A 27,003-nucleotide genomic window follows, 5' to 3' on the forward strand; every position below is an offset into this window, starting at 1 on the left:
TATCTCTCCTGCTTCAGCTCAGAGGCCAGTGTGTAGCCTGGCCACTGAAGGCAGCGCAGCCTGCGTCTGTGTTGATAGTGGAGGATCTCGCTGGCAAGCATCTACACCGCAGACCCTTGTAAGCGATGCCTGGCTGCTGTCTGGTGAAATTCCTGTTTCAAGGCAGGAATAGGAAAATTCCTACCTTCGGGCATAGGAAACCTGCTCACCATCATCCTCCCCATCCCTATTTCTGCCTTCCTGCTGCTCCGACATCCTTCCCACCTCTGCTAGCATGCAGTATGGCCAAGTCCAGACCTAAACCCAAGTCAATCAGCAGAGCCTGGGAAGGGCATAACATTGCCTGGCACTGGAGAAGTTGTGATAGATCTTAATGTCATGCCCTAAAAAATCAGAAGCTCAGATTTCAGGGCATGCCATAGGGTATAGATACAGAAGAGGAATAATAAGGCAAGGCTAGGTCCCACATCTCAAGCTGGCCAAGGTGACCTCGTAGTGAATCCTGCATATTGTACGCATACCCCGAGAGCCACGCAGCACTAGTGTAGGAATGGATGTATGTGCTGGGCTTGGAGAAAAGCAGTTCTGTGTGCCCGATGCCACAACAAATCAGATTTTCTTGTGTCAAGGTTCTGATGAAAGACATAGTTACTCCGGTCCCTCAAGAGGAGGTAAAAACAGTCATCCGTAAATGCTTGGAGCAAGCAGCTCTAGTCAATTATACTCGGCTATCAGAGTATGCCAAAATTGAAGGTAAGGCTCTTTCTTTGTGAAATTAAAATGCTGTTATATTTCTAGGTGGCAACTGTGGCTGGGAGCTATTTAAAAGAAGCTCATTTGCTATTTATTCGCCTGTCAATAAAACTGATGTGATTCTGAATCATTTTTGTGGTCTTGGCTTTGGAAGCAGTTCAGAATGGAAGCTATGCAAAACGTTTCTTTTTCTGAAAAAGAGAGAGGAAACAGTTAAAAGGAACTGTCGCTTTTTTTTTTTTCAATCGTTAGTGCATTTGGCCAGTGGTATAGTATTCAGACTCATGTCGTGGTTTTAAAAAACAAATTGAGAAATACTTGGGATGTCATCTTTGCAGCTGAAGGTATAGTGCAGCTAATTGCTTGTGACAGTGGAGTTCAGGAAACAAATGAAAAATAAGAAGCTGAAAACCTGTTTAATCTACGCTTAATCATTTGTAGCCAATTTAAAATGTCTTTTTTCTGGGAGTGTTTCATTGTCTTTGCAGTTTGCCTAGCAGTCGTTGATCAGTGATCCCATACTTGCATCAGATTTCTTTCTTGTCACTCTAAATCCGGCATAGCTGATATTATTGACCTTTTAAGTTATGGGAGAATAATAACCAGTGACCAGAGACACATGTAGCCATCAAAAAGACATTTTAAAGCTTGCTAGAGGATACATGTTAGCTGAAGCTCTACGATCCAGTCGTTCTTTACATGTTAATCAGTTTACGTTGGTACGTTGTTGGCTGCTATTCCCAACTTGAAACTCCTACCCAACTTTATCCAAGTTCCCAATTGCTTAAACCTGTATGTTCCAGATGAATGGTATGTTCTGCTCTAGACTTTGGGTTTCTGTCGTGTGTGATGTGAAGCTTTCCCGCAGCTGAGATTATCGTTGTATGCCTCTAGGACAATATTGAGAGGAGAAAAAAAACCACCCCAAACTGCCTCTGATTTGTTCTTAGTTCTTGTTTACATGAAAAATTGGGTTATTATATGACAAATTGTCCAGGTTCTGTACATGACATGTCCTCTCTTTTTCCATTTTTTTTCTGTCTAACGATGCAAATTGTGTACCAGTGGTAATGAATTCATTGTTATGCATCCAGTGAGAAACACTTAAGAATTGGGCACTAAAAGGATGTTTATCAACTCTTGACTTGGTAATGAGTGACAAAAATAGAGAAGGAACAAAGGTTTCATAAGCACTGTATTATCAGACAATTTATCGAAGTACTCAACTTCACAGGATATTTTAATTGGTGTATTCTGTAAAATGCAATGTTTAAATATACTTGACGAGGATGGAGAAGGACTGAGAATCAAAAGCAGCTTTTCTGTTGATGGATGCTTCTACCCAGGGCTGGCTCCCTTAGGTTCTCTGTGTAAATATCACTAACTCGTTGGTAAGATTTGCTCTCTTCTTTCAGATAAATCTATGCAAAAACAAACTTTATGATCTGTAAGTAAAAATGCATTCATTTCCAAAGTAGAACAGTTAGTGTGTACTTTTCCTTTTGTGCCTCAATTCTTCTTGGTTGTGTTAATTATCTGCCCTCTTTTTTGCACTGTGACTTTTAGGTCTGGGAATACTTTGAAGCAACAAACCTTTTTTTTTCCAGCTACCTTTTCAGAGAAATAGTTCATTCCACACTACCTGCTCTCTTCTGCTTTTCTCCTCCTTTATCCGTGATTGGCCACAGCCACTTTTTGATATTATCTCTATAAAAGTGGTTGTAATACCAATTTCCAAGCATGCTGGGATTGTTAATTTGAACAACCCAACATCCGCCAGCTGCATGCATCAGGTTTTCTCTCATGAGCATAGTCCACTACGTGTTCAAATACTTCCTTAGAAGAGAAAATAACAAATTTACCTCGGTGAGATGCGTCCCTGCGCGCCGTACATGGCTTTGAAATCTTGCTTGTTAAAAGCTGACATTTGAATAGCCACACGTTTAAGATAGTTTTGTCAGAGATGCAAAACCGAATCAGTGGCAGCAGTGCTTGAGGCTATGCTTATGAAGAAATACCTGTGAAAGCCTTAGATACTGAAGGCTGAAATCCTTAGTATCTCGGAGCCTTAAACCAATGGAATTCTATTTCCTCTATTCATGACGTTTTGATCATTATATTCTTGCAAACAGTTCAGAGCAAACCTCTAGAGTCATGGTCACAGCCTCTCTTGTGACTCATGGGCATGCTGAATGGTTAATCCAGTCGATCTCCAATTTTAACCCTCCTTTTTTTTCTTTTTTTTTTTTTCTTCCTTTATCCTGTGTGTATCCCAAAATACTCTACGGCTACTTTCCTTTTAACCTAATATAAAGTTTTCCTCTGACCTATAGCCTATAACCTCTTTACCTCTGACCTAAGCCTCTTGCATGCCCAAATCCTCTTTTATAGGGAAAAAGAGAGAAATGTATGAGCATCCTGTCTTCTGCTTGGCCTCTCAAGTGATGGATTTAACCATTCGTGAGTACCTACCACCCTCCTCTCCATGCTGTCCTCACTCTTTCTGTTTTCATTACCTCAAGAAAGTCCAGATCCAAACCAACTCACTCTCCTTGCTTCAAGTCTTTTAGCATTGGCTTGTCTGTTGCTTCTGTCTGTGAAACCCAGTGTGAGAAGTCCAGTCACTTTTTATCAGCCTAAACCAGGTTAGACAATTAACCCATCTGTTTGTGATAAACTCAGATCGTCTGTAAGTTTTTTCAGTTCTTCTTTATGTCCGTGACCTGAATGCATTTTTACTTTGCTTCTGTGTAACCCCAATTTGTAAAGTGCTTGTCACTGGTACACAATCAAAAGGTAGCAGCTACATCGGGGAGAAGTGAGCTAGAGGTCAGATAAAGGACACTTGGAAAAAGCCATCCCTTTGCCTGCGTATAAGATCTTTACCCAATCCTGTGTATAAGATCGTATAAGGCTGTCCTTTCTCTGTACGTCAGACCTTACACGTCTCCTGTCTGTTAGCTCGCGAGCGGAAGGATGCGCTTTACTTGCTCTCCTCCTCCATTTTGGTACTTACTCCTTTGCACCGAGCTCTGGAGGGGACATCCCGGCCCCGCTGTCACTTGGAGATCCCCTCTGTGTCCTCAGAGCTCGCCCTCTCTGGTTTTCTATTTGTGCAGCCTTTTCTTTCACCTCTGTGAAAGGAGCTTCTTTTGGTAACCCCACGCTTGGGGGGGCGGGGGGCGAGATGGGGCGACTTTTCTTCTTTTCAAATGTCATATATCACGCATAACTGGGGGGCTGTGCGGTCCACTTGCTCATTAATCCTGCATATCTGTTCTTGTTTCTCTCTTTTCTCTCCTTGTTGCTTTCTCTCTTTCATATAGAGAATCAAAAGGACGCAGGTGAACAATTGTATATGCATTATAAATTGCTAGGACTGTTGAGTTATATTTATTTTGTTTTCTTTTTTCATAGCTCCTTAAGATATGTACTCCTTCAGGCTGAAAATGGAGATGCATTAATACTTAAGGAGTTAATTTGTGCTGTCTACTTAATCTCCTTTTCCTCCTTCCTTAGAATAGAGCGTAGATTAGAAATACCTTATAGAAATATAGTATCTTCTTAGGAGACAGTTTTAGAGGAGAATCTAACCTTTGTAAAGAGAAAGTTTCTTGTTTTCCAAAAGAACTGCAGCTCATTTGGGGTGAAAAAATGTTGGTGATTTGGCCATTAATTTAACACACCTAACGAGCACATTTATAACTAAACTAATGTTCATTTTTGTTTTTCATATCTTCTGTTTTATGCCCTGATGGGAGGACTGGGTTTTTAATTTTTTTTTTCTTTTCTATTTTTTCGTTAATGTGTAACAAACGATCCGGTGGGACAGAAGTCGTGTTTGTCTCTCGTTTATAACCTGTGGTGACATGTAACAAGGCAAAGGCTCAGCTCAAGTGCCCGTCTCTTCAGAAGGGATGGTGGAGCTCTGCAGCCCCTGTTCTCGTTTCTGTTGTACCCCAAAGTCCTAGTTCGAAAGTCCTTGAAACCTGAACTGTTCATTTCTTTTTGTCAGTAGATTGTTCTGTTTTGTGGAAAAAAAACAAAGGATCGGGTTGATTTCAGCTCTGTTTGCAAAGGGAAGTTGCTTTTAAAAAGCAGTACAAGACGCTGGGCCAGGTTCTGCCCTGGCTTCCCCAGGCCCCCGCAGCTCAAATTTGGCCCATGATCTAGAGCTATTGCATGACAGTAACATTAATTTTGAATAGCAATAAATATTTAGAAAATGGAGAATAATTTTTCCTTACAACTATGAGAGGTGCAAATAAACAAATAGCAAATCGAATAATCCCAGCTATTGCCAATAACTACAGCGGATTAAAGTGAGCGCAGGCTGTTGTGCATTAAGCACAGTAAATGCACGGAGCATCGCGCTTGCTGGACATGGCTCGTCACGTGCTTACAGTTTAGAAATTCAGAAGGACGTTTCTATGGCCCAGCTCGTTGAAAAATAAAACTGCTTCTTCTCGATGCTTGGAGCGAGTGAAAGAACGCAGGGAGTTGCGACTCTGCTGCTTTGTGCCCACAAATCTCCCATTGTCTTAAATGAAAAATTTTCAGGCAGGGTCAGCAGGACTCAACTTGAAACCAGTTCCTCAGCTTAAGTGGAGTCAAAAGTGACTGTGTTTTGGCCTGACTTTTTATTTATTTTGCCAGAAGCAAGAACAAAAATAAGATACTGAAAACAACTTCTTAAACACACAAACGTCACCCTTTGATGTCCTTTCTCCTGAAAAGGCTGTAGTTTCTTGCCTTGCTTTAAAAAGGTTATTTGAAATAACATTAAACAGAACACTACGCTAAAACAATTAAAGATTAATGACTTGCTTTAATTATTAATCAGACAAAACTACTAACACTCAGATTAATGAGTGCAACCTTTTAATAAGTGTTTGTCTGCTTATGTACGTAAGTCAGGAATCCCTCGTTCCTTTAGAAAAGAGTAACTTCTCCATCCCTTAAGCACAGGATTTGTGAAATGTGCTGCACTGTGCTGCAGTGCTGTGGCACCGAGGGATCCCATGAACACAAGTGCCACTTTGCACTGCCCGAGTTGGGTACAGGCAGCTTTAGAGATGGTGCCAGCCAAAGCGATAGTTGTCAGTTTGACAAGCGATTGTGTTTAGTATAAGGTTTTTTTTTTTTAGTTTTCAGACTAGTATTTCTCACATTATGATTTGGTTTTATGTCTCTGTAAAGAGAGTCTTCTTGTGGTACTGCTGCTGAGGTGATGCACAGAGATGAGAAGTGAGAGACGTGGGGATGGAGGCAGCTCTTGCCTCGCTGCTTGGTGCCCAGGCAGCAGAGCAATGGTGCATGGACTGCAAGCGGAAAGTAACTGGAGAGCAGATGGGCCCACTGAAGTCCTATTGCTCTGTCACCAAGGGAAATCAGCTACTCTTGGGCTATCCAAAAATGCCAGGTTTTTGCTTGTCTCGCAGCCTCCCCAGCCCCTGTCCATGGAAGCAGGGCTCCGGAGGCGCAGCATCTCAGCACGCTGCATCGCTGGCATGCACCATCCTCCCCAGATCTGTCCCTCCCGGCCAGGCTGGCAGGGAAGCCTGACTTCCCTCAAAAACGCACCCAGCAGTGGTGCCGGGGTGGGTGCAAAGCCAAACCCTGGTCAGAGCTGGGGTCAGTGCTGCCCACGGAGCAGCGAGGGGCAGCTGCGGTGCCCATGCAGAGGCAGACATCTCTCAGGTGCCCGCGTCAGGCTGGGGACCCGGGTGCACCCGCAGGAGAGGGACCGAGCGCGGTGGCTTCGGTTGCGTCAGCCTCAGCTGGCATCGGCCGTGGAGCATCTTGCACGTAGCGCTCGCCCCAGCAGGCGTGGAAAGCATCCTCAGCCAAGGAAGCGGGTGCAGAAGAGGTCGGTTTTTGACTAGAGCAATACAACAGGTTGTTAAGAAGCAGTGGTATTTTTGAAGGCATTCGTACTGGCCCTTGTCACAGTCCCCATGCTCACTTTCCATCACTTGCCTTCCCTATTTCTGGATCTCAGCCTGGGAAGCTCTGTGCACGTATCCGTAACTCTTAGCGAGTGCACTGAAGTACTAGGGGCTGAGCTGCCTGTTGATTAACCTGGTCCGAGACAAGGAGAGGTCCTGTGTGATTTGTCAGCCCAGCTGCTGCTAGGCAATCACTCCCAGCATTTGTGATAAACCACAAAGCTTAAGAAAAAAAAAAAATTACATTCCTCAAATAAATATGGATGCAAAATGTATGAAAACGTCAGTCTTTGTATGCGGGAGTGGAGACTGAAGTCATTAATAAATCCTGCACTTTAACTCAGGCATGACTACAACCGGTACTTGTGTGCTGCTGAACTGCTGCTTTATTTGTTTCATTCCTTGAAATGGCATTCAGTTGTGTTTAATGAAGAATTGTTATGAAGCTTTCAAGATTTCCTCTTGCCCTTTCAAAGGCAGTGTTTAAAGCAGTATCAAAGTTATTACAAGAGCTTCAGAAATGACAAAGATCTGCATTGTGTCGTTATCTTTCTACAAGTCTTTTACCAGCTGCAGAGCAACTTGCTGCCTGAGGCATGAGATATAATTCAGATAGGCAAAAATTCCTCACTAGGCTGAATAATCATCAGAAAGTCAGGAGATCAGTTCTCTTCTCAGTATGTTGAGTTTTGAGAGCTGAATTAGAGTCTCTTTCTGAGTTAAAAAAAAACATTTCTATGAATTTTTCTTACTTATAAGACAACACATCTTATTTTGAAAGAAAAAATGATATCATCACTGAAATCCCTTTCAGATGCATGCAAATTCATTTTACAAATATAATAAAAGGCTGCTTTGCCTCGTCCTCAGGCTAAGTCCATTATTCATTATTCTATATTCTATTATATCTTGAGAACAGCAGCTCTTTTTTACCATTTTCATGATTGGCTTGCAAATGAGCGCACACATAACACTTACATACCAAAGCCTTTGGCAGGAGACATATATTTTTAATTATTACGAGGAAACCATTGAGTCAGTGGCTACGCTTTTAAAAAATATTAAAAGTCAACAATACTCTTGTCCTATTGCAAGTGTAATTCTCACTGTTGCTGATGTGTGAGTAGCCCATCTAGCAGAAAGCATGATGCTGAGTGAGAAATATGTGGTTTGAAAATCTTCCAGTCTGTAAAGAGTCACACACACTGAATTGTATACAATATTCATACCCAAAGTAGCACAGATTTTTAAATATACCTGTTATACTCATTGCAGGCTGAACCTTATTGCAAGCACAACCCCAGAATTTGCCAAGTAATTAGAGTTTCTGCAAGTATTTTATTTGCAGAAGTTTTATTTATCATGCAGAAGTGTAAAAACCTTTGGCAGAAGTTTGTCCAGGAAAGCGCTTTGTCAGGTTGTTAGTAAGGAAGAAGCTGCTCCTGCCTCTGATTTCAGTGATGGAGGTGTTTAAATCTTACCCATTTGGCACACGTGAGCAACGAATACAAGAGCATTTCTGATGCTAAACTGGCTGTGGCGAGGGATTAGAGAGGAAAAGGACAGGGAAGAAAGAAAAGCCAAAGTGAAACAAAACCCACCACACACGCTGCAGCTGATCGCTGGCAAGCGCCGCAGAACCCACCCAGCATTACACATCTCCCTCGCTCCGAGCAGGAGCCGAGACACCCCGTGAAAGGGACCTCACGTATCGTCTCCGAGACCTGGACCCAGAGAAGCACGTAAACTCCAGCTCCTCACAGGGTGTTGCAGTCACGGCTCCATTTGTATTTAAATTTATGGATGAAATTAATGACTTTCCTTGGCCAGACCTTAATCTTTTAAATTTTCTTGCAATAAAGAGGCAACAAAGAAAAGTGTGGGTCAGGGCTCACGAGGCACTCAGTGCCCCGAGGAAGGGAGGGAGCTCTTCCTCTCCTCTCCTTCGACTCCAGGTGCTTTTGCAGCCATCGTGCAGGAGCCCTGGCTTTGGGTCTGAAAAATTTAAATGAACAAAAGAGCTGAATATTTGTGCAGATTGGGACAGATCAGAATTACATCAAGAATTTTTTGCTTAACCTGCTGTAATCCCTTGTGGAAGCTTGTTTTCAAGAGCCGATGGCGGCAGGGAGATGCCAGGAGCAGGGGTAGGATGCTGGGGGTGATCTCTCGCAGGCCTCCCAGAGAAGTGCAAACCACCCTGGGGCACTGCGCTGACACCGGCACAGCCGGAGCCTCCTCCAAGCTGTTTTGTACGCGCTGCACGAGTGATTCGTGAAGTCCCTGTGCTGCTGCATCTCTTACCTCTTCCTCCTCTTCCTTCTCTGCTAATGACTTTTCCCGAAGACAGAAAACATTTGCACAAGTCAGGCCCATTCGACACTATGGGGTCCGGATGTCCGTGAGGTCTGAAATGTGTTTTTCAACGGGTAGCTGTTGGCGATGCAGGGGCTGGACTCACGTTTAAGGGTGCTTGAGGATCGCAGCACTGAGAGGCATGGTGGGATGCAATTCTGGGATGTGACTTTCCCCTGGCTTTGATGCTCTTAGGAAGGGCTCTCTCTCTTTGGCTCTCCCAACTTTGGAGCCCGACGGAGTCCCCTAGGTGGCAAGGGGTTCCCACCACGCGGTTGCCAGATGCTGGTGGGGGGAGGTGTGCGGTCCCCTCTCCCCACAGTCCCTTCCCGTGCGGGGACCTTGGCACAAACTGCTCTCTATGGTGATGGGCAGTAACATATTCATCCTACATCTACATGTTGAGCTCAGGAGCCATCAGTGAGTAGCCAAATTGAATTCTTGCTTATGTTTTAAATTGGAGTGCATGTCATTAGGCCAATGCCCAAAAAGCAGTTATTGTCACTTGAGGCTGAGAGGTTTGCTTCTGGGGACAAAGCCACCCTTGATAAATGCTGAACAAGGATCAGGATGACTCCAGAGATGAACAAATAGATTTGCTTTTCCTGTTACCAGAAAAAAAAAAAAAAAAGCCAGAAACCAGTAGCTTAAATCTGAGAGTCTGAATTAAATCATTACACAGCTTAAAAGACTAAAAATATGTGTGTGTGTGTGTGTGCCCGTGCGCATTGTATGTGTGTTTATGTACGTATGTATATCTATCTCTGTGTGTGGAGAGGGGAACCAACCTAACTCATACTCTTTAACTAATGCTTTACTCGAATATTCTTTATTATACTTTGATAAGTGTTACAATTCTGTGAGAATTAAAAGCGATCAGAAATCTACTTTGCGCAAGCCAACCAATTTTTTTTTCCCCACTGGAAAATGCAAGCAAAATGGCAAGGACTTTTGGCAATAGAATGTCCAGATAAATATGCCAGATTCCTTGCAAATGGCATTATTAAAAATAGTCACAATGCTACGAAAAACTGTTATTAAATGGAACAGAAACTATTGTGTTAATATATTCACAGTATATAATTTATTCTCTAAGTGTATGTAAAAGGAAAGGCTATTTTCTTTGAATTTTTCCTATGCTGATATTGTAAACTATATGACAGATGGGTCAAGTCCTGATTGCAGTATTCTAACATTTGGAATAGCAAGTAACATATTTGATAGAGCTGGCAAGTTTTTATATATGATTCAACCCAGAATATAAAAGCCACTAGAATTCCAAGTTGAAAATAATTAAATGAGCTGGAAACGATCAGGAACCACACATTTTTAAGTGACAGATTTTTTTACATGTTTAAATTGCACAAGAATATTTTATAGCTCCCTTTAACCAACAGTGACGTTTAATTCTAAAATGTGTAATTGATATTTGCAAAGCAATTAATTCCTGTGGCTCATTATTCTCTTGCTAAATGTACCTAAGCACTGGGGCGCTGACTTAAAGTCATCCTTTTTTAGTTCACCTTTCCTGAATTCCAGAGTTTTAACTGAATTACCTTATTTCAGTTTCCTCACGTGGCTGCATGAAATGCAGTTTCATACTCGTGTTGAATTTTTAACTTTCTGATTGCACAGTACCGTAGGATGTTCGAATCTGCTGACTTCTAGAATATGTGTTGTCAGATGGTGTCATTACTGTGTAATACTTCGAGTACCGATAAGCAAAAACCCAGCAGCTTATTCCATTTGTATTTGATCATTTCTGCTTATGTTCCTTTCGAAGTTTCCATCTTTTTGTCACTGTTTATGAAGTCATTTGTCTCTTTACTTTTGGCGTCTCTCTCTGTCATGCACAAGCAGCCCGTCCGTCCAAGCCTAAGCCACCGGCTGGACCACCATCATCTCCTCAAACGCAGACTAACATGATAAATCATATGCTCAAAGGCATGGCCAAACAGCCGCCAAGTACTGTAATAGTCTTCCTTCCTTTTATTCAGTGGTTTTCTAGTCTAGCAGTTGCTTGTGTAGTAGTAGAAAGCTAGTTCTCATGTGCAGCTTTATACAAAATACCTAGCGCGATGTGGTTTAGAGGTAGAGATTTAGAGGTAGCATTTATTTCAAAATGTCCACATTTTTTGTCTAGCAATGTCTGACATATGCAACATTTTCAAATATCAACGTCAGCACAAAATAACATTGTTGTTGCATAACATTTTGCATGAAAACTATAAATATGTATGAGCTTTACATGATGTTGGATGAAATGTTTGATAAGTATATCGTATACGTTTCATGTAACTGTCAGTGCTCCAGCTATCTTAGCAGAATATTCTGATGTATAGTAACTTAACCAGGGAAATATTTAAAATAAGAAGAAAAAAAATTAAGATTGACATCTGCTGGCTGCCAAAGTTGTATAAGCATCAATATTTTCTTTAAAGACAGCATCTCTGAGCAGTTGTTCTTATTAACACTTTTGTCTTTTAGTTGTATTTGAGAGCAGATCAGTGTTGCAAATGAGAATGGGCCTGACGCTGCTCTGATCAATGGAAAAGCTTCCCCTTGGCTTTGGAGGTGCAGAAACAACCAGAGCTTACTAAGGGACGTGTCTTTGGACTCCTTTTGCACAAAAGGAAGAGGTTTCTCTTCTTGTAGTCAGTGAGGTGCTGGATTGAATGGGAGAAAGAACAAGGGATTAACCAGCAGTTCTCCAATTTCAGTATTTGCCCAATAAATTATGTTAAGGGGAACCTAGATTTTTTTTGTTCCCAGTGATACAAGAAACAAAAGGAAAACTGGAGAAGAAATGCCCAAGGCCCTTATCTGTTGCATAAATCAGCAAAAATGTAGCGTTCCTTTGCATGGTGCTTTACCATGTTGCATCTCTCAGCCGAGCTGAGCACCTGCAATGCCAGACTTCAGCTGACCGGGTTGCTGAGCTCCTCTGAAATCCAGCCCGTGTACCCCTCGCTTGACCGCCCAAATGTGACCGTTCTGAAAAATATGGCTTTCCTTTTCACGGGAAATTTGTTACCTGTAAACAGGTATTCAGGGAAAACTAGAAGCAGGCAATATTTTGAGGGGGAGAACTAAGTCCTTGAAGCTCACTGAGTCTTCAGCAAGGCAGGGTTTTCTCCCCGGGTGACCCCGTAGAGCAGAGCAGTGCCATCTGCGTGCAACCACAAGTTTCTGTCCTATCAGTAGAGAAGACCTAAACACTAGCAAAAACCTAGTGCGTGTAGAAGGCTGGAGCGAGATGCTCAGCCAGCACCTAGCATGTCGGCACGACCCAAGCTGCTGACTTAGCTGGGCTCCTTTGGAAATCCCAGGGTGTTTGCTAGTAACGGCGCTTCAATGCGTGCACTGCTAGCATTTTGCTGCGTTGGGCACATACAGTTGTACACTGCTAATCGCAGCAGATCAATCTGGCTATTTGGTTTGGGTTTTTTTGGTACTTCGCCCCTTTACGAAGTCTCCGGCGTTGATATCATGGAGAGGCCAAAATAGACGTCGGTGCAGAGGTATGAATTGGCTGGTGTAGCTACCAAAGTGCGATGTCGTCCTTTGCTGTAGTTGCACTAGGGAGCCGGGATTGGCACCCGGAGCGGCACGTCTGTAGTTAACGTGGTGACGTGCTGCAGCGTAGGTGGATCCCGGGGCAGCAGGTCTCCTGCTCTGCTTCTCCGCAGGGCGACCATGGCAGGGAGACTTTGCACACCTCCGGGAAGTGAGCCCCGGTGCCAGCTCACAGAAACCCCCTCGGTTGCGCTCGGCCAGCTCTGTCATTCAATGAAAATGTGATTAGTTTATTTTTCTCTATAGTATTTCTAATTTTCTAATATTCTAATTTCTAAATACTCTAGATGTTCCAGATTGTTACCACCTCAGATGTTTACTAGGTTATTAATAATGTAAATTACCTAGAAGAATATAATTTAATTATTTTTAAAACTCTTCAGAAAATGCTGCAAAATAGCTCAATATAGCTAAACACCAAGCTCCAGGATTTAAACTCTTTGGTTTGTTTGCGGGGTTTTTGCTGTCAAGTTGCATCTCTTTTCCCATATAAATCTTACCTATGAACGCCTAGTGGGATTTACCACTTTCCACTCCCTCCAGCATGCGTAACTCCTTGACCCTTATGGAGTTAAATCCTGGAGCAAGGCAGACCTGCAATTTTTGCTTTCAGTAGCAGGTGACATTTAAATTGCTCGAGTCTGACAATTTATTAAAAGTACAGACAGATTTGTTTGAATTGATCTTCTTAGAATTTTAAAATAATCTAGACATGACTTCTATAATAGCATCATCTACATTGAAGGATACATATTGTTCCTATATTAGTGGCCAGATGCTGTCTTTAGGGAATGCGATGTTCTTATTTGAGCTAATAAAGTGCCGCCACCTCACCATAAAGCAAAACAACTCTGACAGTATTGTGAAATTTGGAGCTGGAGCACTGTATTTTCATAGTATAATAACGAATGTGGCTTTCTGGTTTGCTCAGTACTAATTATATAAGCATTTAACATATGCATGAAAAGATCTTTAAAGCTGTAGAATATTATGGGATTTTTTTTTAAACCTCTAAAATAACTTACTGTACGTCTAGCTTTTCATCCTGCCTCCCTTTTAACTCGAGTTCTTGTACTACAGAAAATGTAGGCCGGTTAGTCACACCAGCTAAAAAGTTAGAAGATACAATACGTCTGGCAGAATTGGTAATTGAAGTCCTACAGCAAAACGAAGAACACCATGCGGAGGTGAGCAGCGGTGCCCTGCGAGGTCGTGTCCCCCAGGTCTTCAGCAGGCTCCGGTGGCTTGCTAGGAGCTGTGTATATTTGTGTGATGTCTTCCCAACCGGTGCTGGGTTATCTTCTTTAAAAGCCAAAAGTGTTCTTACATAATGGTGCTCGAGTGCAATGACGGCAAAGTACAGTTCAGGAAGATTGCTTTTGCAGAGGGGAGGGAGGGCTAATGGAGGAATTAAGTAAGTTCTGCTCTCCTCTACGTCAGTCTGCAGCCTTCCATACAGCGCCAGCAGGAGCCGAATCTGGACAAATACATTCACCACCAACTACATACAAGAGCAAGCCTGTCCACTTTTCAGAAAGGTCGTCTTTCCAAATAATGTCATGTGTTTGTGCCTCCAGACAGCATTAGCGGGGCCCCTGCAGCAGCTTACCGCTCCTGCTGTCCAGACCCGTAGCAAGGAAAACCACCACAAAGCAAAACAATTCTTTTTTTGTCCCTTTCTGAGTGTTCAGGTTGTTTCCAGGGGTTTCCCTGGGCCCCTGCGGTACATGATTAACTCACCTGGTTTCCTGTTGGCTTCTTCTGCCTTGGCTTATTGGGAATACCTTAATTATTAGTCACAGAGGTTAGGATGAATTATTCTCTGTTACTCATTATTTGGGTTATCTAAGGCCTCATACAACTACCTTTAACTCTTCAAAGCACTTTAACGAATAGATTCATGTTTTAAAACCACTGAAACCATGTCATAGTCAAATATGGACTAGAAAATCATGAGGCTTGATCCTGGAAACACTTGACCCCACAGGCAGCTGACATTGCTGGCTGTAGTCCCGCTCTCAGCACATTGGGACGTTTCTGCCCAAGCAAGTGACGTTGCGTACCCGTGTAAGTATTTGCAGGATTGAGCTCTGAGTTCTCTATAAATCTGGTGCTCTTGGATACGTATTGAAAAGTTAATCGTTTTAAAATTCAGACTGAGCAGTTATTGTTTATGACTGTAGGTAATGTAACACTCATTCACTATTTTCTCTTTTCCTTCCCATTGGTATATATATAGATATACTCACTATATTTTGCATTAAGAACATTTGATAAATAATTTCACAATCACCTAAAAATCATTCCAGTGTATATTAAATTTGCAGTATAATTTAACTTATTGATAATACACAACAATCCACAACACCCAACTAATGCCTGATTGCATATTTAAATTTCCTCCCTGTTTTTCTACTGTTCATTCAATCTTGGATGATCCTGGCAGGGGAAAGAGGTATGTGACTAAACCGAATGAAACGAGTCACTCCTGTCATATTTCGTGCATGCCCTCTCAGTGCCATGTTTCCTACTGGGATTTTACCCGGGTTGCCCTCGCTTCCGTAACTTTGACCGAGGAATGTAACAGCAACTTCGAGTTGGCTGCTTGCGGAGCTGGTAGCCTGACACAGGAGGGTAAATGTGGCATAGTAGTCTGGTCCATGCATGTAGCAATGGGTATATTTTACAAGCGCTGCAGTTACATCCCAACACAACCCTACCTGCCTGGACTCTCTCCTCAGCCTGTTGTTACCTCTGTCGTTTTGCATTCGCCCGACCTCTAGTACACTGTGGTGGAGGTGGACTAAGTACTACACGAGTGCCTAGAATGGTAGTGGTCTTCCTCTGGTTTTGTCTGTATGTGCCTTGTACTGGATATACAGTATTTATATGTAGAGAGAGAATATACGGGGTGAGGAGTGAAATAAACTTCATTTTTACAAAAGCGAGGGGTGCTCGAGAGCGCTGCGCTCGCGCATGAGCTCGATAACCTGTCCAAGGATAACGAGTGTTTTATTCCACTCATCACCAGCACAGGCTGGATGTACCACCAGCTGGGAAGGAGCTGGTTTTAAAATGCAGGTTATTTTGAAAATAGTAGACTTCTGAAGGAAGCGGTTACAGGGCCGGTCGCGTTCAGCCAGCCACCCTGCCGAGATCCTCACCAGGAGGAAGACTCAAAACTGTTCTCCAGCATCTTTTGTGTCGCAAGGTTTTGATTAGAGACAGAAGGTTAATGCCAACACGGATAGGAGGCATCTCGGTCCCTTGTTCTGAACGGTGACCTGGAAGGGTGAAATTCATCTCTCTCCAGAAGCCCGGCACGCTGTCGGTACATTATTGAATCCCTGTCCTGAGGGTGGCTGTGGCATTTCAGCAGTGTACAGGCAGTTGGCCAGCTCTCTGCACGCTTTGAATTGCACCCAAAGGAAGAGAGAGAAGAGGCTGGGTGGTTTATCACTGCTTTTTATTATGCATTGTAGCCGCATTATGCTCTCACTGTGCAATGAGAATTGCTGAGGGATTGCACTTTTTTTTTCAAATTATTCCAGGTGAGGTTTTTTTGACATGTTGTCCATTCACCTGGAGAAGGTTCAACCTGCAAGGTGCGACTCTTTGGTCTACTTTGGATGTTCAGCAGAAAATTAAATCGCACCACTTACTGAAGAAATGCCATAGTTTACTGAAAACCAACAGTTTTTGCAATTAAAACATGCCCTTTTTCCCCACATGGACATCCAGGCAGACTCGCTAATGAGAACCCAGAAAATAATACTCAGAGCATGGAAAATATTCAAAAAACAGTACGACAGAAGTGCCGTGTCTAGTCAGTTGGGTTTTGCTTACCCGTAAGAGAGAAGCAAACCAGCGCAGGCAGAAATGCAGCAGAAACCGTGTGCCTACGTCTGTAATCTGTGAGAGCGGGAGGTCTCTGTCACTGTGTCATCTCTCCCATCAGACGTCTCCCAGCTCCCTTTCCCTTCCTCTGGATGACTGACGACAAATGCCAGAGACGATGCCATTCACCTATTTTTACACTTGTGTTTTCTCTCTCTATGTATACGTATGTGTATATGTATATATGTATTTTAACTCCTTGAGGTCATACATATATACATGTGTATCCATGTGTAAAATATACAATAATAGGTGTGTTTGGCTAGAAAGCACACTTTTTTTCCCCTTTACATTGTGTTTTAAGCAAAGCAGGTAAGTAGATGGTAAATAAATGGAATGTTACCATCTCGAAGGAGATTTTCAAAGTATGGTGTTACCGCTCCCACCGCAGGAAGGTCCTGCTCACCGAGGCCAGGGAGGAGGAGGGTGAGGATCCTGACATAGGTTAGAGACTTACGGAGCTAAAATTTGGCCTTTCCAGCAAAAGGGAAACTGTGACTGGTTTGAGCATATTTTTATTCCACAAATGATCACATGCTTTTCTTCATAATTTCTCTTAAAAATAGCATTTTTTTTTTCCTTTTTCATGGAAGCAGGTTTTTATTGCAGGACTCTGAAGTGTTTATGTTGGGATTTGCTGCAGAAGATATTCTTTGGCCTCCCCTCTTTCCCCTCCTCCCCAAATGCCGATTGCCGTTGGTCCTTCGTAGCAATCGCTCTTTGCCCGCAGACCTGTGGGCAGTATCTGACGGGGACACAGCGTGGCAGGCTGTTGGCAGGCAGAGGCACAGCCAGAGAAACCACGTCAGTGCAAGGACAGCCCTGGCATCCTTGAAAACCACAGACGAGCGCTGCTAATTTTAAGAGGACCCTCTGCAGCCCCGTTGCTCAGCATCCACGCGTTTGCCACCCGCACTTTGGGGAGAAGGTTTGAGCAGGCATCGGGAGCAGACCTGAGTCTTGACGTTTTCGGTTCCTGTGTGGTTTTGCAGTGGTGCAACACCGCCCGAGGCGGGAGTCCCAGGCCTCCAGCCACACACTCAGTTGGACACCAGCACCGGCCGTGGGAGGAAGAGCTGAAGAGCATTGCCACGTGTGGAGCTGAAGAGCATTGCCATTGCTCAGCCCTCTGGACTCCCTCGCTTCGGTTTTGGCTTTTCCAGAGTAACAACTCTGCAAACGCCCAGGGCCACCATCACCGCTGCCCCTCAGCTTTCCGAGCACAGGGCAGGTGTTGCAGCAGTGCCCGATGGCTTCCTCCATGTGCGTGGGGCTGGGGGCAGTTTGCAGACAAAGGAGCCCGATGTAGCCGCCTTGTCCCCATGCCACGGCCACAGGGACACTGTGACCTGCTGGTGTTGCTGCTCCGGGCACGGCATCTGCCCAGCCTGCCCCTGGGCGCACCGAAGCCATGCCTTCAGGGCACAGCCCACCTCATCCACATCTGACAGGGCGAGCCCAATACTAAGATTAGCTTGGGGGTTATTCAGTTATTTTGGTTATTTTACATCTTGGATGTGCTCTGGGCGCATAACACCCAGTGCCACTTCCAACTTATCCGTGTCTTCACACCAGTTTTATATCAACTCATGAAATAAAAGCAGGGCAATGTCAGTCTGCTTTGTATTTTGGGGGAACAAAGGAGTGGAAATAGTCCCAAAGACCCCCTGCCGATATCAGTGGCAGCTGAGAATTCAGGCCAAAATAGGAAGAATTAAAGGGGTCCATGGCAGTAACCTGGTTTCAGGGCACTGCTCCCTCTCCGTGGCCGAGTGAACCAGCCGGAGTTGTGCTCTGCACATCAGTGCAGTTCTTCATCAGTGAATCCAAACTGAACCCTGACAAAGTGCAAGTCCATTCTGCTTATTCATGTCTGCTAAAATCTGCAAGAAATACCCCTCCCTGACTGGCAATTCTTCTTGGAACCGATTCATCTACTCCCAGTCTTTTCCGTTTCATCTCCAGTCTTGTGCCTATGCTAGAGGTTTCTTTTTCTTGCAAAGTGCCGGCAAGCTGTTTCTTAGATCCTTTAAGTCCTTGAGTAATTTCCAATCACTTCAAAATGACAGCACATGGTCCTAACGACAGCACTTCTCATATTGCATGTTCCCAGCCAGAAGTGATTACTAAACACGCATGCATGCGTTTGCAGCATTCACATCTGAGCCATGTATGATGTGAATGTCACGTCAGAGAGCCCGTACAGTGAATTTTAAGGACCCATGTGCATGAGAATGAGTTACTTCACTGATATTTTTTGGTTTTCAAGTTTAGATATATTTTTTTCCTGCCTCTGTGAAAATATAGGCTTGCCGTAGATATTTTTTTTTATCTTGGCATGTTGATAATAGAGCTTGGTAATCAGTTTCCTAATCAGTAGCATTATGAAGGTGGTAGTGTGTTTCTATGGATGTTTGTAGCTAACCATGTAAAATGAACAGTGCTGTAACAACTTTTATTGGTGATGCTTGAAATATCTCTAAAGGAGAGTGTGAGTGATTTAGGACAGATTTTAATGTCTTAGGCTTCTAGTTTTTCAAGACAAATAGAAGTAGTGAATCCAAATAAAATTTAAACTGTTGAAAAACAGGAGAAAACCCACAAGCACAGTGAAGGAACTCCCAAATTTCTGTACTTTAGAATAAGAATTAGTTGATTTTTCATAATTAAAGATGAATGAAGTCATTTATTGTAAATTGAACAGGCAAAACCTTCTCTGCCACGTTAACAGCTGCATGCCTTTACAGTGGAGCTCTGAATAGATCCTCTACAGGAAACCTTTGTATTAAAATAGCGGTGCCTAATTCCTGTGATTAGCACTGTCTGTGCAGGTTAGCACTTTAAAGCACTGTTCTCTTTACAATAAAGGTAGTTTCCATGGGATGCACTTTTTTTTCTTTTGAGATATGTGGCCTAACATCTTTCCCTGTGCTTTATTAGAACTAATATACTTCTTTATTATCTTTTTCTACCAACTCTGAAGGCCTTTGCTTGGTGGTCAGACTTAATGGTTGAGCACGCGGAGACCTTCCTGTCACTGTTTGCAGTGGATATGGATGCTGCGTTAGAGGTGCAACCCCCAGACACCTGGGACAGCTTTCCGCTCTTTCAGCTTCTAAACGATTCCCTCCGTAGTGACTGTATGTATTGTATTTTGATCATTTCTTTTTCAGTGGGCAGCTCAGGTTACTGATAATACTTTCAGCCTCTCCGTACTGCACAGAGAACTGAGATAGGTAGAGATTTACAGTACATACTCTTTTAGCATCAGCTTGATTTTGTTCCATTTCCACTAGAAAAAAAAGCACACAGACACCCCTTAAATCAAATGCCTCAGTTGAAGGTGAGAAGTTGAACTTTCATTTTGCTTCATCTTCTCAAGTCTCTTGGTAATGGCTGCCTGATAAGCAGGGAATTAGGTACTCGATCTCACTGTCATTAAATGTGTGTATCGTTTTGTATGTGTGTATTGCATTTATTTAACATGGAGTAAAACAGTCCCTGCTTTAAAAGATCTTATTGAGGGGAGGAAAACATTAAAGTAAATGGAAGCAGGAGTAGTTCAGAAGAATTGTGCTTTGTGCAATAAGGCTGTTCCCCAAAGCACGCGGGCCCGTGCCTTCAAAACCCGTGAGGATTTGGCACTACCTGCAGTGGCCCTGCCGCTCCCCGGGGAGCTGGTTGCAGAACTGGCGTTGCCTTCGGTTAGGTCCCAGACCTGGGCCCCAGTTACTTTTCTCCGACCACATAAAAAAGCCAGAGACATCTCAGAGAGCAATTTCCAGCATCAGGGTAGTGAGTAACCAAAAAAGAAATTATTCTCCTACCTGCAAAAGCCATAATGTTTGCCATGCTGTATCTTACATCCATTTTATTCACAGGAAGTAATAATGTATTTGTAAGTTTGACATTAATGGAAAAGAAGATTCATTGTCTGTTTATTTGTTTGGAGTAAGAAGCCATTGCTGCTGTCTTTGTCGTGAACATTGGTGCCTGATGCCAGCTCCTGTTATGTTCTTGAAGTTTCTTCCTGTTTGCTGACAAATTCGTTGTGTAATGAAGTGCCACACTGTGGTTTGTTACAGAGGTTTTAGTAACAGTAGTGTCTTACTATACTTTTATTTATCTATTCTAGATAATTTGTGCAATGGAAAATTCCACAAACACCTCCAAGACCTGTTTGCTCCACTTGTTGTTAGATATGTCGATCTGATGGAGTCCTCAATTGCACAGTCAATTCACAGGGGCTTTGAGCGGGAGTCATGGGAGCCAGTAAAGTAAGGAAACCTCCTTTGATACAATCGCAATTTGGGTGCAAATGGATGGAGATTCATACAGAGATGAATTAGCAAACATTAGACTGGACATGCAGAAAGTGCTTTAGATTTTCTAGTTTAATGCTAAAAATAGAAAGCCTGATCTCTTCAGGGTTTTCAAGTTAATGAGGGAAATTGTATTTACTTTTTGAAATGCATTGCTGCCTCAGTTTGAACCGTGTGCCTTTGGACATGGAAGCATGAAAATGTGAAAACCTTCTTAGCTGGCATGGCTTTTTGGATCCCGTTCTAAAAGGCCTTTTCTAATGCTGCTTTTGAACTCAAATAGCTCCTTTTCAGAACAAAAACCCTTGCTTCACTGTGTTCAGTCCAGCCTTATAACCTGTGTGAGTCATTACTGTACTTATTCTTCCCAATACTCATTTTTTCCACCCACCCCGTGGAGGGATGGTGCAGCGTTGTGCTTCTCACGTCAGCCCTGTGGCTGATGGCTGCACGTGTCCCAGGGTAGCTCTGCGGGTCCCAGCTCCCTTGCCTGTAGGATTAGGCATGCAGAAACCATAGTGAAACACAGGCGAGATGAATTCAAGCAGAATCAGTTATTAAATTTGGAGAACTATAAATTTGCCAGCAAGAAATGAGTAGCCTGAGAGAAACCCAAATTGAACTCAAGATCAGGTGAATGATAAAAATGTGGCACGTGCTTTGGATTACTGTTGTTGTTTCACAGGTTTTGAAGCATTGCTGAACCCTGTCATGCTTGCTCTAAAACACCAAGTCAGATCCTACAAAGGAAAAGAACTGACTTTTCCTTCTAATAAAGGTATTAAAAGGGAAAGACCGACCCTTTGCAAGCAGCATGAGTCTGATGGTGGCTCAGACAGGGGATTCAGACCAGTTGACCTCTGGAAAGACAATTTTCCCCACTTATTTTGGGATTCTCTAGGCAAAGTTAAGTGGCACTGCACTCTCAGAGGTTGCTGTATAAAAGAACGTGTGGTCTTTCAGGGCTTTTCACACCAAATATGTTCCATTTACCAGGAAAAGAGATTTTGTTCGGCAGCCAGCCTCCCATATGCAACCTGGAGTCTGAGTACCCAGGTTTTTTCCTTTCTTTCTTGTGCCTCAGCATCCGTAAGGATTCTGCCTGCCAAATCTCAGGCCTTTTCTTGACACCTGATCATCCCCTCTGTTTTGAGTAGGGTTAAGTGGCTGGCATTCAGGATTCTCTCACTTTCCATTTGCTGTCTTTGGTCTGCAGGCTAACAGGATTAAAAATCCTAAAAAATCTTGTTTCAAATAAGCAGATGTGACCCAGAAAACATACAAGAAATAGATCTTTCGAGTAGGAGAATGCCATTTTTACAGCCACTCCTTCAAGCAGAATTGCACTTCGAAGTTAGCATTAACTTTAGTTTCAGAGCTCTGCTTTAGTAATGAATATGTTTGTATTTCCTTGTCTGTAATGAAACAGAGGCAGGTAACTCTGTGTACCTGTCCTCCTCAGTCAAGCAGTCAATAAGCAATTCGTTCTGCTTTTTTCTTTTGTCAGAAGCTGACATCATTTTGGCTTTTAATGACTTTTGTGGCTTAACTATAGATGTCCATGGTACTTGCCTGTCAAAATGCTTTATCCCTGGGTATGCCATTATCCATCATTTTCAAGTTATCTTTGATAGTTATAAAAGTTCTTTTCTTAGTTCTCTTGTAATGGTTATTCCCTTCTGGAGTTCCAGTTACAGAGTGCTTTGAGCGCTGCTGTTTCAAGCGAAAGCCCAGGATGGACTATCTGTCTTACAGACTTGGGTATTTAAAAGATTTCTTCCAGCAGGAAAGTGGGTGCTTTTCACAAGAAGCTTGTGTCCATCTGGTGAAAAGATGCACTTGGGGTGGTTTTTTTTCACTAGTTGGTATTTTGTTCTTGTGTCTCGCACACAAAAGTGCGAGTTGCAAATGCTGGCTTAACGCGATGTGACCTGGCGAAGGAAGATACCAGCAAACGCACAGAGGGTGGCACGTACTGTGTAAGGGAAAAGAGGGGTGCCGTTCCTAGGATCTTGTGACTGTTTGGATCCACTGTTCAGAACTAAAAGTGAAGGCATCTTCATCTTTTGCCTCCTGGGCAGACCACGTGCTCCTCTTTGTCTGATCAACAGTGAACTGGCAGAAAAACTCAGGTCAGAGACTTATTTTGTTTGATTTGTCCTCATGTATCTACCTCCTGCTCCCCCCACGTGTCCATACTGCAGCACAGTTGAATTTTTGGCCATTGATTCTCAAATAGTTTGGACCAGCCAGTTCCCATCCAAGTTATGGCCTTCCGTTGCCACTTCTCCAGCAGAGCTTTTTGGGAATTGGGAACGCTACAGTATGTTTTTCCATGGCTTTCCTCTGCGTTGAAGAAAGGCCTTCAGGTTGGCCAGAAAAGGTAAATCGTCGTGGCTGTCTGTTTCACAGAGCTTACTGTTGTCCTGCTTTGGATCTTTACAGTGAATTATGAGAAGGAAATCTCATTATCTCCTGTTAACCAAGAAATTATTCCACAACACAGAGTCCTTTGGAAGGGTTTCTCTATGCTTGTGCTTGCAATCAAGGCTGAAATATGTAGCCCTCCATAACCTGACCAGATGGCAGTTTGCAAGCATGTATTTCTTCTATTTTCATTGCTGAGTACTCTGCACCTTATGCTACAAGGAGTTAGGTATAGAAATCACAAACAGTGAGAAAGATACTGTTAAGTATTGAAAACATGGGGGGAAAAAGCATCAATGTAATGTGCTCATGAGGGCTATATAATCTGCCTCTGCAGAGCTGCTGAATTTGCAGGGGGTCCGTGCCCTATAGCTAGAGCAGCTGGTGTGCTTGTATGAATCCACGCAGAGAAATGTAGAACACTTGTCCTTCGCACAGTCATCCAAATACGGAGGATACAGAATAGGTCTGTTCTCTGGTGAGTTGAGAGGTCTTGGAAAAGTAGGGTTTGCAATGGTTTTTTTTCATGCTAGCTTCTCAGAGAACACTGATTTATCTTGCAGCCAGCAGACACGTACGTGTGTGTGTGCGTCTCTGTGTGTGTGTCTGTGTTGAAAGATCTTTTTGAGCAAATGCTAAAGCCGGTGCAATGACAACCAGTTTCAATAGCTTGACTAGGACATTACTCATTGACTTATCACTGTCTCTACCGCACTGTAGTCCTGGCTTTAGCATCTATTAATTGCTCACTAACCCTTTGCAAACTATTTATAAATGTATCATCAATATAAATGTAAGAACTTGAACAGTATGACTATACTAATCATTTTATAAGGTTGTACTACTACGAAATGCTAGTGAAAAATGTTTCCCCTTCAAAGAAGCACCGTTGTAGTGAAAATGAGTATTTTTGTTACTATTCTGGGTGTCAGTCAGAGGAAGAGCACAGATTTGACTGCCTACTTCACTATCAAGCTCTTTGCTTCACATCAAGGCTTTTGTGAAAAGATTTGCTCTTGAGCATTTGCTCAGCCTAGGCAGTAAGGTTGTAAGCATTTATAGTGATGGAAGAGACAGGCGTTTGCATCTTCCATCACTAAATCATTTCAGGCATCCCATACGAACTGAGCGTTTAAGTCTGGACGAGGCTCTCGTTTAGCTCTATTCTGAAGCCAGGAGACAACTTGGTAAAAATACTGTGATTTTTCTGCCCTCCTTTCAGTACTAGGGCAGCTCTACCAGAACAGCCCCTGTGCAATTGGCTTGTGTTCTGTGATCGGTGCTACAGTACAGTGTGAGCGTTGGGATGTTGTCCAGGGGTATGTTGCCAGTCTGTTTGCACTGAGAATTTCCCAGCAGACAGTACAGGTGAAAGCCATTTACACAGCTACCAGACACAAACGGGGGTGAATCAGAAGAAGCCAAGAAAACAAGCAGTACAGCTCCAGAGTGTGCGTCTTTTATCAAACATATCAGGATCCAGTCCTGAAGCTGAGTCGTCTTAAATCAGACAGCCCTCATCTTGTTGATGCAAATGCCCACATTCCCTGCCTGATGGCTGAGGTTATATTTAGCCATCTATATTAAATAGGCATGGCTGGCTTCTAGAAACAGTTTCTCATCTTGGACCTGTAGTTTTATGGTCTGAGCAACTGCAGGCTGGAACATTTGTTGGTAATATTAATCATTTTTTACAGGTCTCACTGCAACTGTTAGTCAGATAAGTAGATTGGTTGAACCTGCAAAGCTGTGCATGTCAATTCAGGAGAATATTTTTAAAATTAGTTACTGTATGTTAACATAATATACTCCATTATTTTGCTGTTTTGTTTTGTTTTAAGAGTACTAACTTATTCTTGCAACATATCCTTGCATCAGCAAAATAATGTGTTGTATAAAAGAAATATGTTTCCGTGTGAATATAGTATACTGTTTACTCTAGAAGTCATATTTTATTAATACAGTGTTTTTATTAATATAACACTGTCACTTCTTGAATTTTAATATTAAAACCAAAGGTCCTCTGATTTATGTATTTACCATCTGGCTAAGTTATTTAAGTTGCTTTTCCTTATACATTTATATGTTGTCCACCTCTTGCTATTTCTTTATTTATTCCATATCAGTATCTAACCACATGCACTGCCATTTCTGAAGATTTAACACTCTCTCAATCACTATGGAGTCTGTGTCTCATTCAATAATCATATCATCTTAATAGCAGATACAGTATGAATGGAAACAATGGACAGCTTTGTTATGTTAGTAAATTCTCATATCTGCTTAACTGCCTAACAAAGAGAACAAGCAGACAGTGTGAAGTCAAATCTTCTAAGAATCATAGAAACAAAAGAAAACAAGAACAGACTTTTTTTTTTCACTAGAAAAAGACTTTGGATTGTGGGTTTCCTCCCCAACAAGGGATTTTATTCACAAAGGAAGAATGAGGATAAAGTCTATTCCTTAAGACTTGCCACCAGTGACAAGCTGAGCTCTTGCAGAGATGTGGTTCAAATCTTCTGTTGCGTTAGGAAACATTTATTCAGTATAGCCAGCTCAATTCCATTACTTTGGGTTTTGATATATCAAACTTGCAGTAAGAAATGGAGTTCAAAATACGACTCCAGGAAATTGCTAAGATTTTAATATCCCTTGAAAGACATAGTGTGTAATTTGATAGTTTTCCAAGAGTCCAGATAATGCTGCCTGTACAGTAACTAATTTAACAGGGGAATGGGAGAGACCTCCTAAGGTGGCGTGTCCTGGTGCGGTCACTGAGAGCAGGGAAGTTTGAACGCTGAAGCTGTGTCCATGCACATCAGTAGAAAAGCTTCCAGTAGCTTCAGCAGTGCAGGGTGAAGCTGCAGTCCTGAAGTCCTGATTCCATTTTCGCTGAGCCCAAATAATGATCCCGTGAAAATGGCGTCAAAGCCTCTGGTTTTGTTTCTCAAATGGGACTGTAAAACCATCTATGGATTGTGTCCCAGCGTGCCATACAGCATTCCTGGATTAAGGCAGAAACAAGGTATACCTCTGAAACTGGCTTCTTTTCTGTAGCCAGGAAACATGGGAGTTGGGTAATTGAGTTCTATCTTTTGCTGATTCCCAAATCCCATGACATTTTATTTTGCATGTAAAATATAACTGTGGTGAGATACTCATGAAAACAGAATTAGACCAATTATAACATCTAGAGACCTAGCCAACTAAAATACGTCAGGGTGTTTTGCAAACTTTGGGCATGTGGTGCTGTTACACCGCACGTTGTTTCAGGAGAGTATGTCGCATTAAATTAATACACTAGCCCACTTTTAAAAGATCTCTATTTGCATAACAGTTGCATGTCTGAAAATATTTACTGAAGTCATGATGCCCAAGCACACATGCTTCATAAATTAACTTTTGAATGTCTTAATCACCCCTTGGTCCATTTCCAGCCAAGAAATATTCACATACCTGACCTGGATTTATTAAGTGCAGTTCATTCACAGTGCACATAGGTAGAGCTGGGCAACCTGCGGGACCCATTTCTCTGCACCCAGGACTGCGAGGGCAGGATCAGGGCACGAGTCTTCACTGAGGAAGAACCTTGTGGTTCACCATTTCATTGCTCCAGATTAGCACATCTTTGTTATTTGTAGAGTATAAAATAAACAGAGATGTTTTGGAGTGAAATCCTGACTCCATTGAATTTGGTGGCAAGAAAAACTCTTATGGACTTTTGC

The 27,003-nt window shown here is 42.7% G+C and overlaps 1 protein-coding gene across 16 annotated transcripts in view; it reads left to right on the top strand.

The window, feature by feature from the left end:
- Window positions 1-27,003, top strand: part of CADPS (calcium dependent secretion activator) — a 226,025-nt gene that overhangs the window by 155,552 nt on the left and 43,470 nt on the right. For 5 of the 16 annotated variants that reach the window (XM_072875811.1, XM_072875817.1, XM_072875814.1 and 2 more), the window contains 6 exons: window positions 630-753; window positions 6,855-6,861; window positions 13,699-13,819; window positions 15,079-15,087; window positions 19,513-19,669; window positions 20,665-20,806. In XM_072875811.1, the coding sequence (XP_072731912.1) occupies window positions 630-753; window positions 6,855-6,861; window positions 13,699-13,819; window positions 15,079-15,087; window positions 19,513-19,669; window positions 20,665-20,806 (560 nt within the window). Of the gene's footprint in view, window positions 1-629; window positions 754-3,144; window positions 3,214-4,079; window positions 4,098-6,854; window positions 6,862-13,698; window positions 13,820-15,078; window positions 15,088-19,512; window positions 19,670-20,664; window positions 20,807-27,003 lie in introns of all 16 variants that reach the window. The other 11 variants (XM_072875820.1, XM_072875819.1, XM_072875821.1 and 8 more) reach the window with 5 other exon arrangements.

Source organism: Ciconia boyciana, chromosome 11 (genome assembly GCF_034638445.1).
Source record: "Ciconia boyciana chromosome 11, ASM3463844v1, whole genome shotgun sequence".
In the NCBI taxonomy this organism is placed as follows: Eukaryota; Metazoa; Chordata; class Aves; order Ciconiiformes; family Ciconiidae; genus Ciconia; species Ciconia boyciana.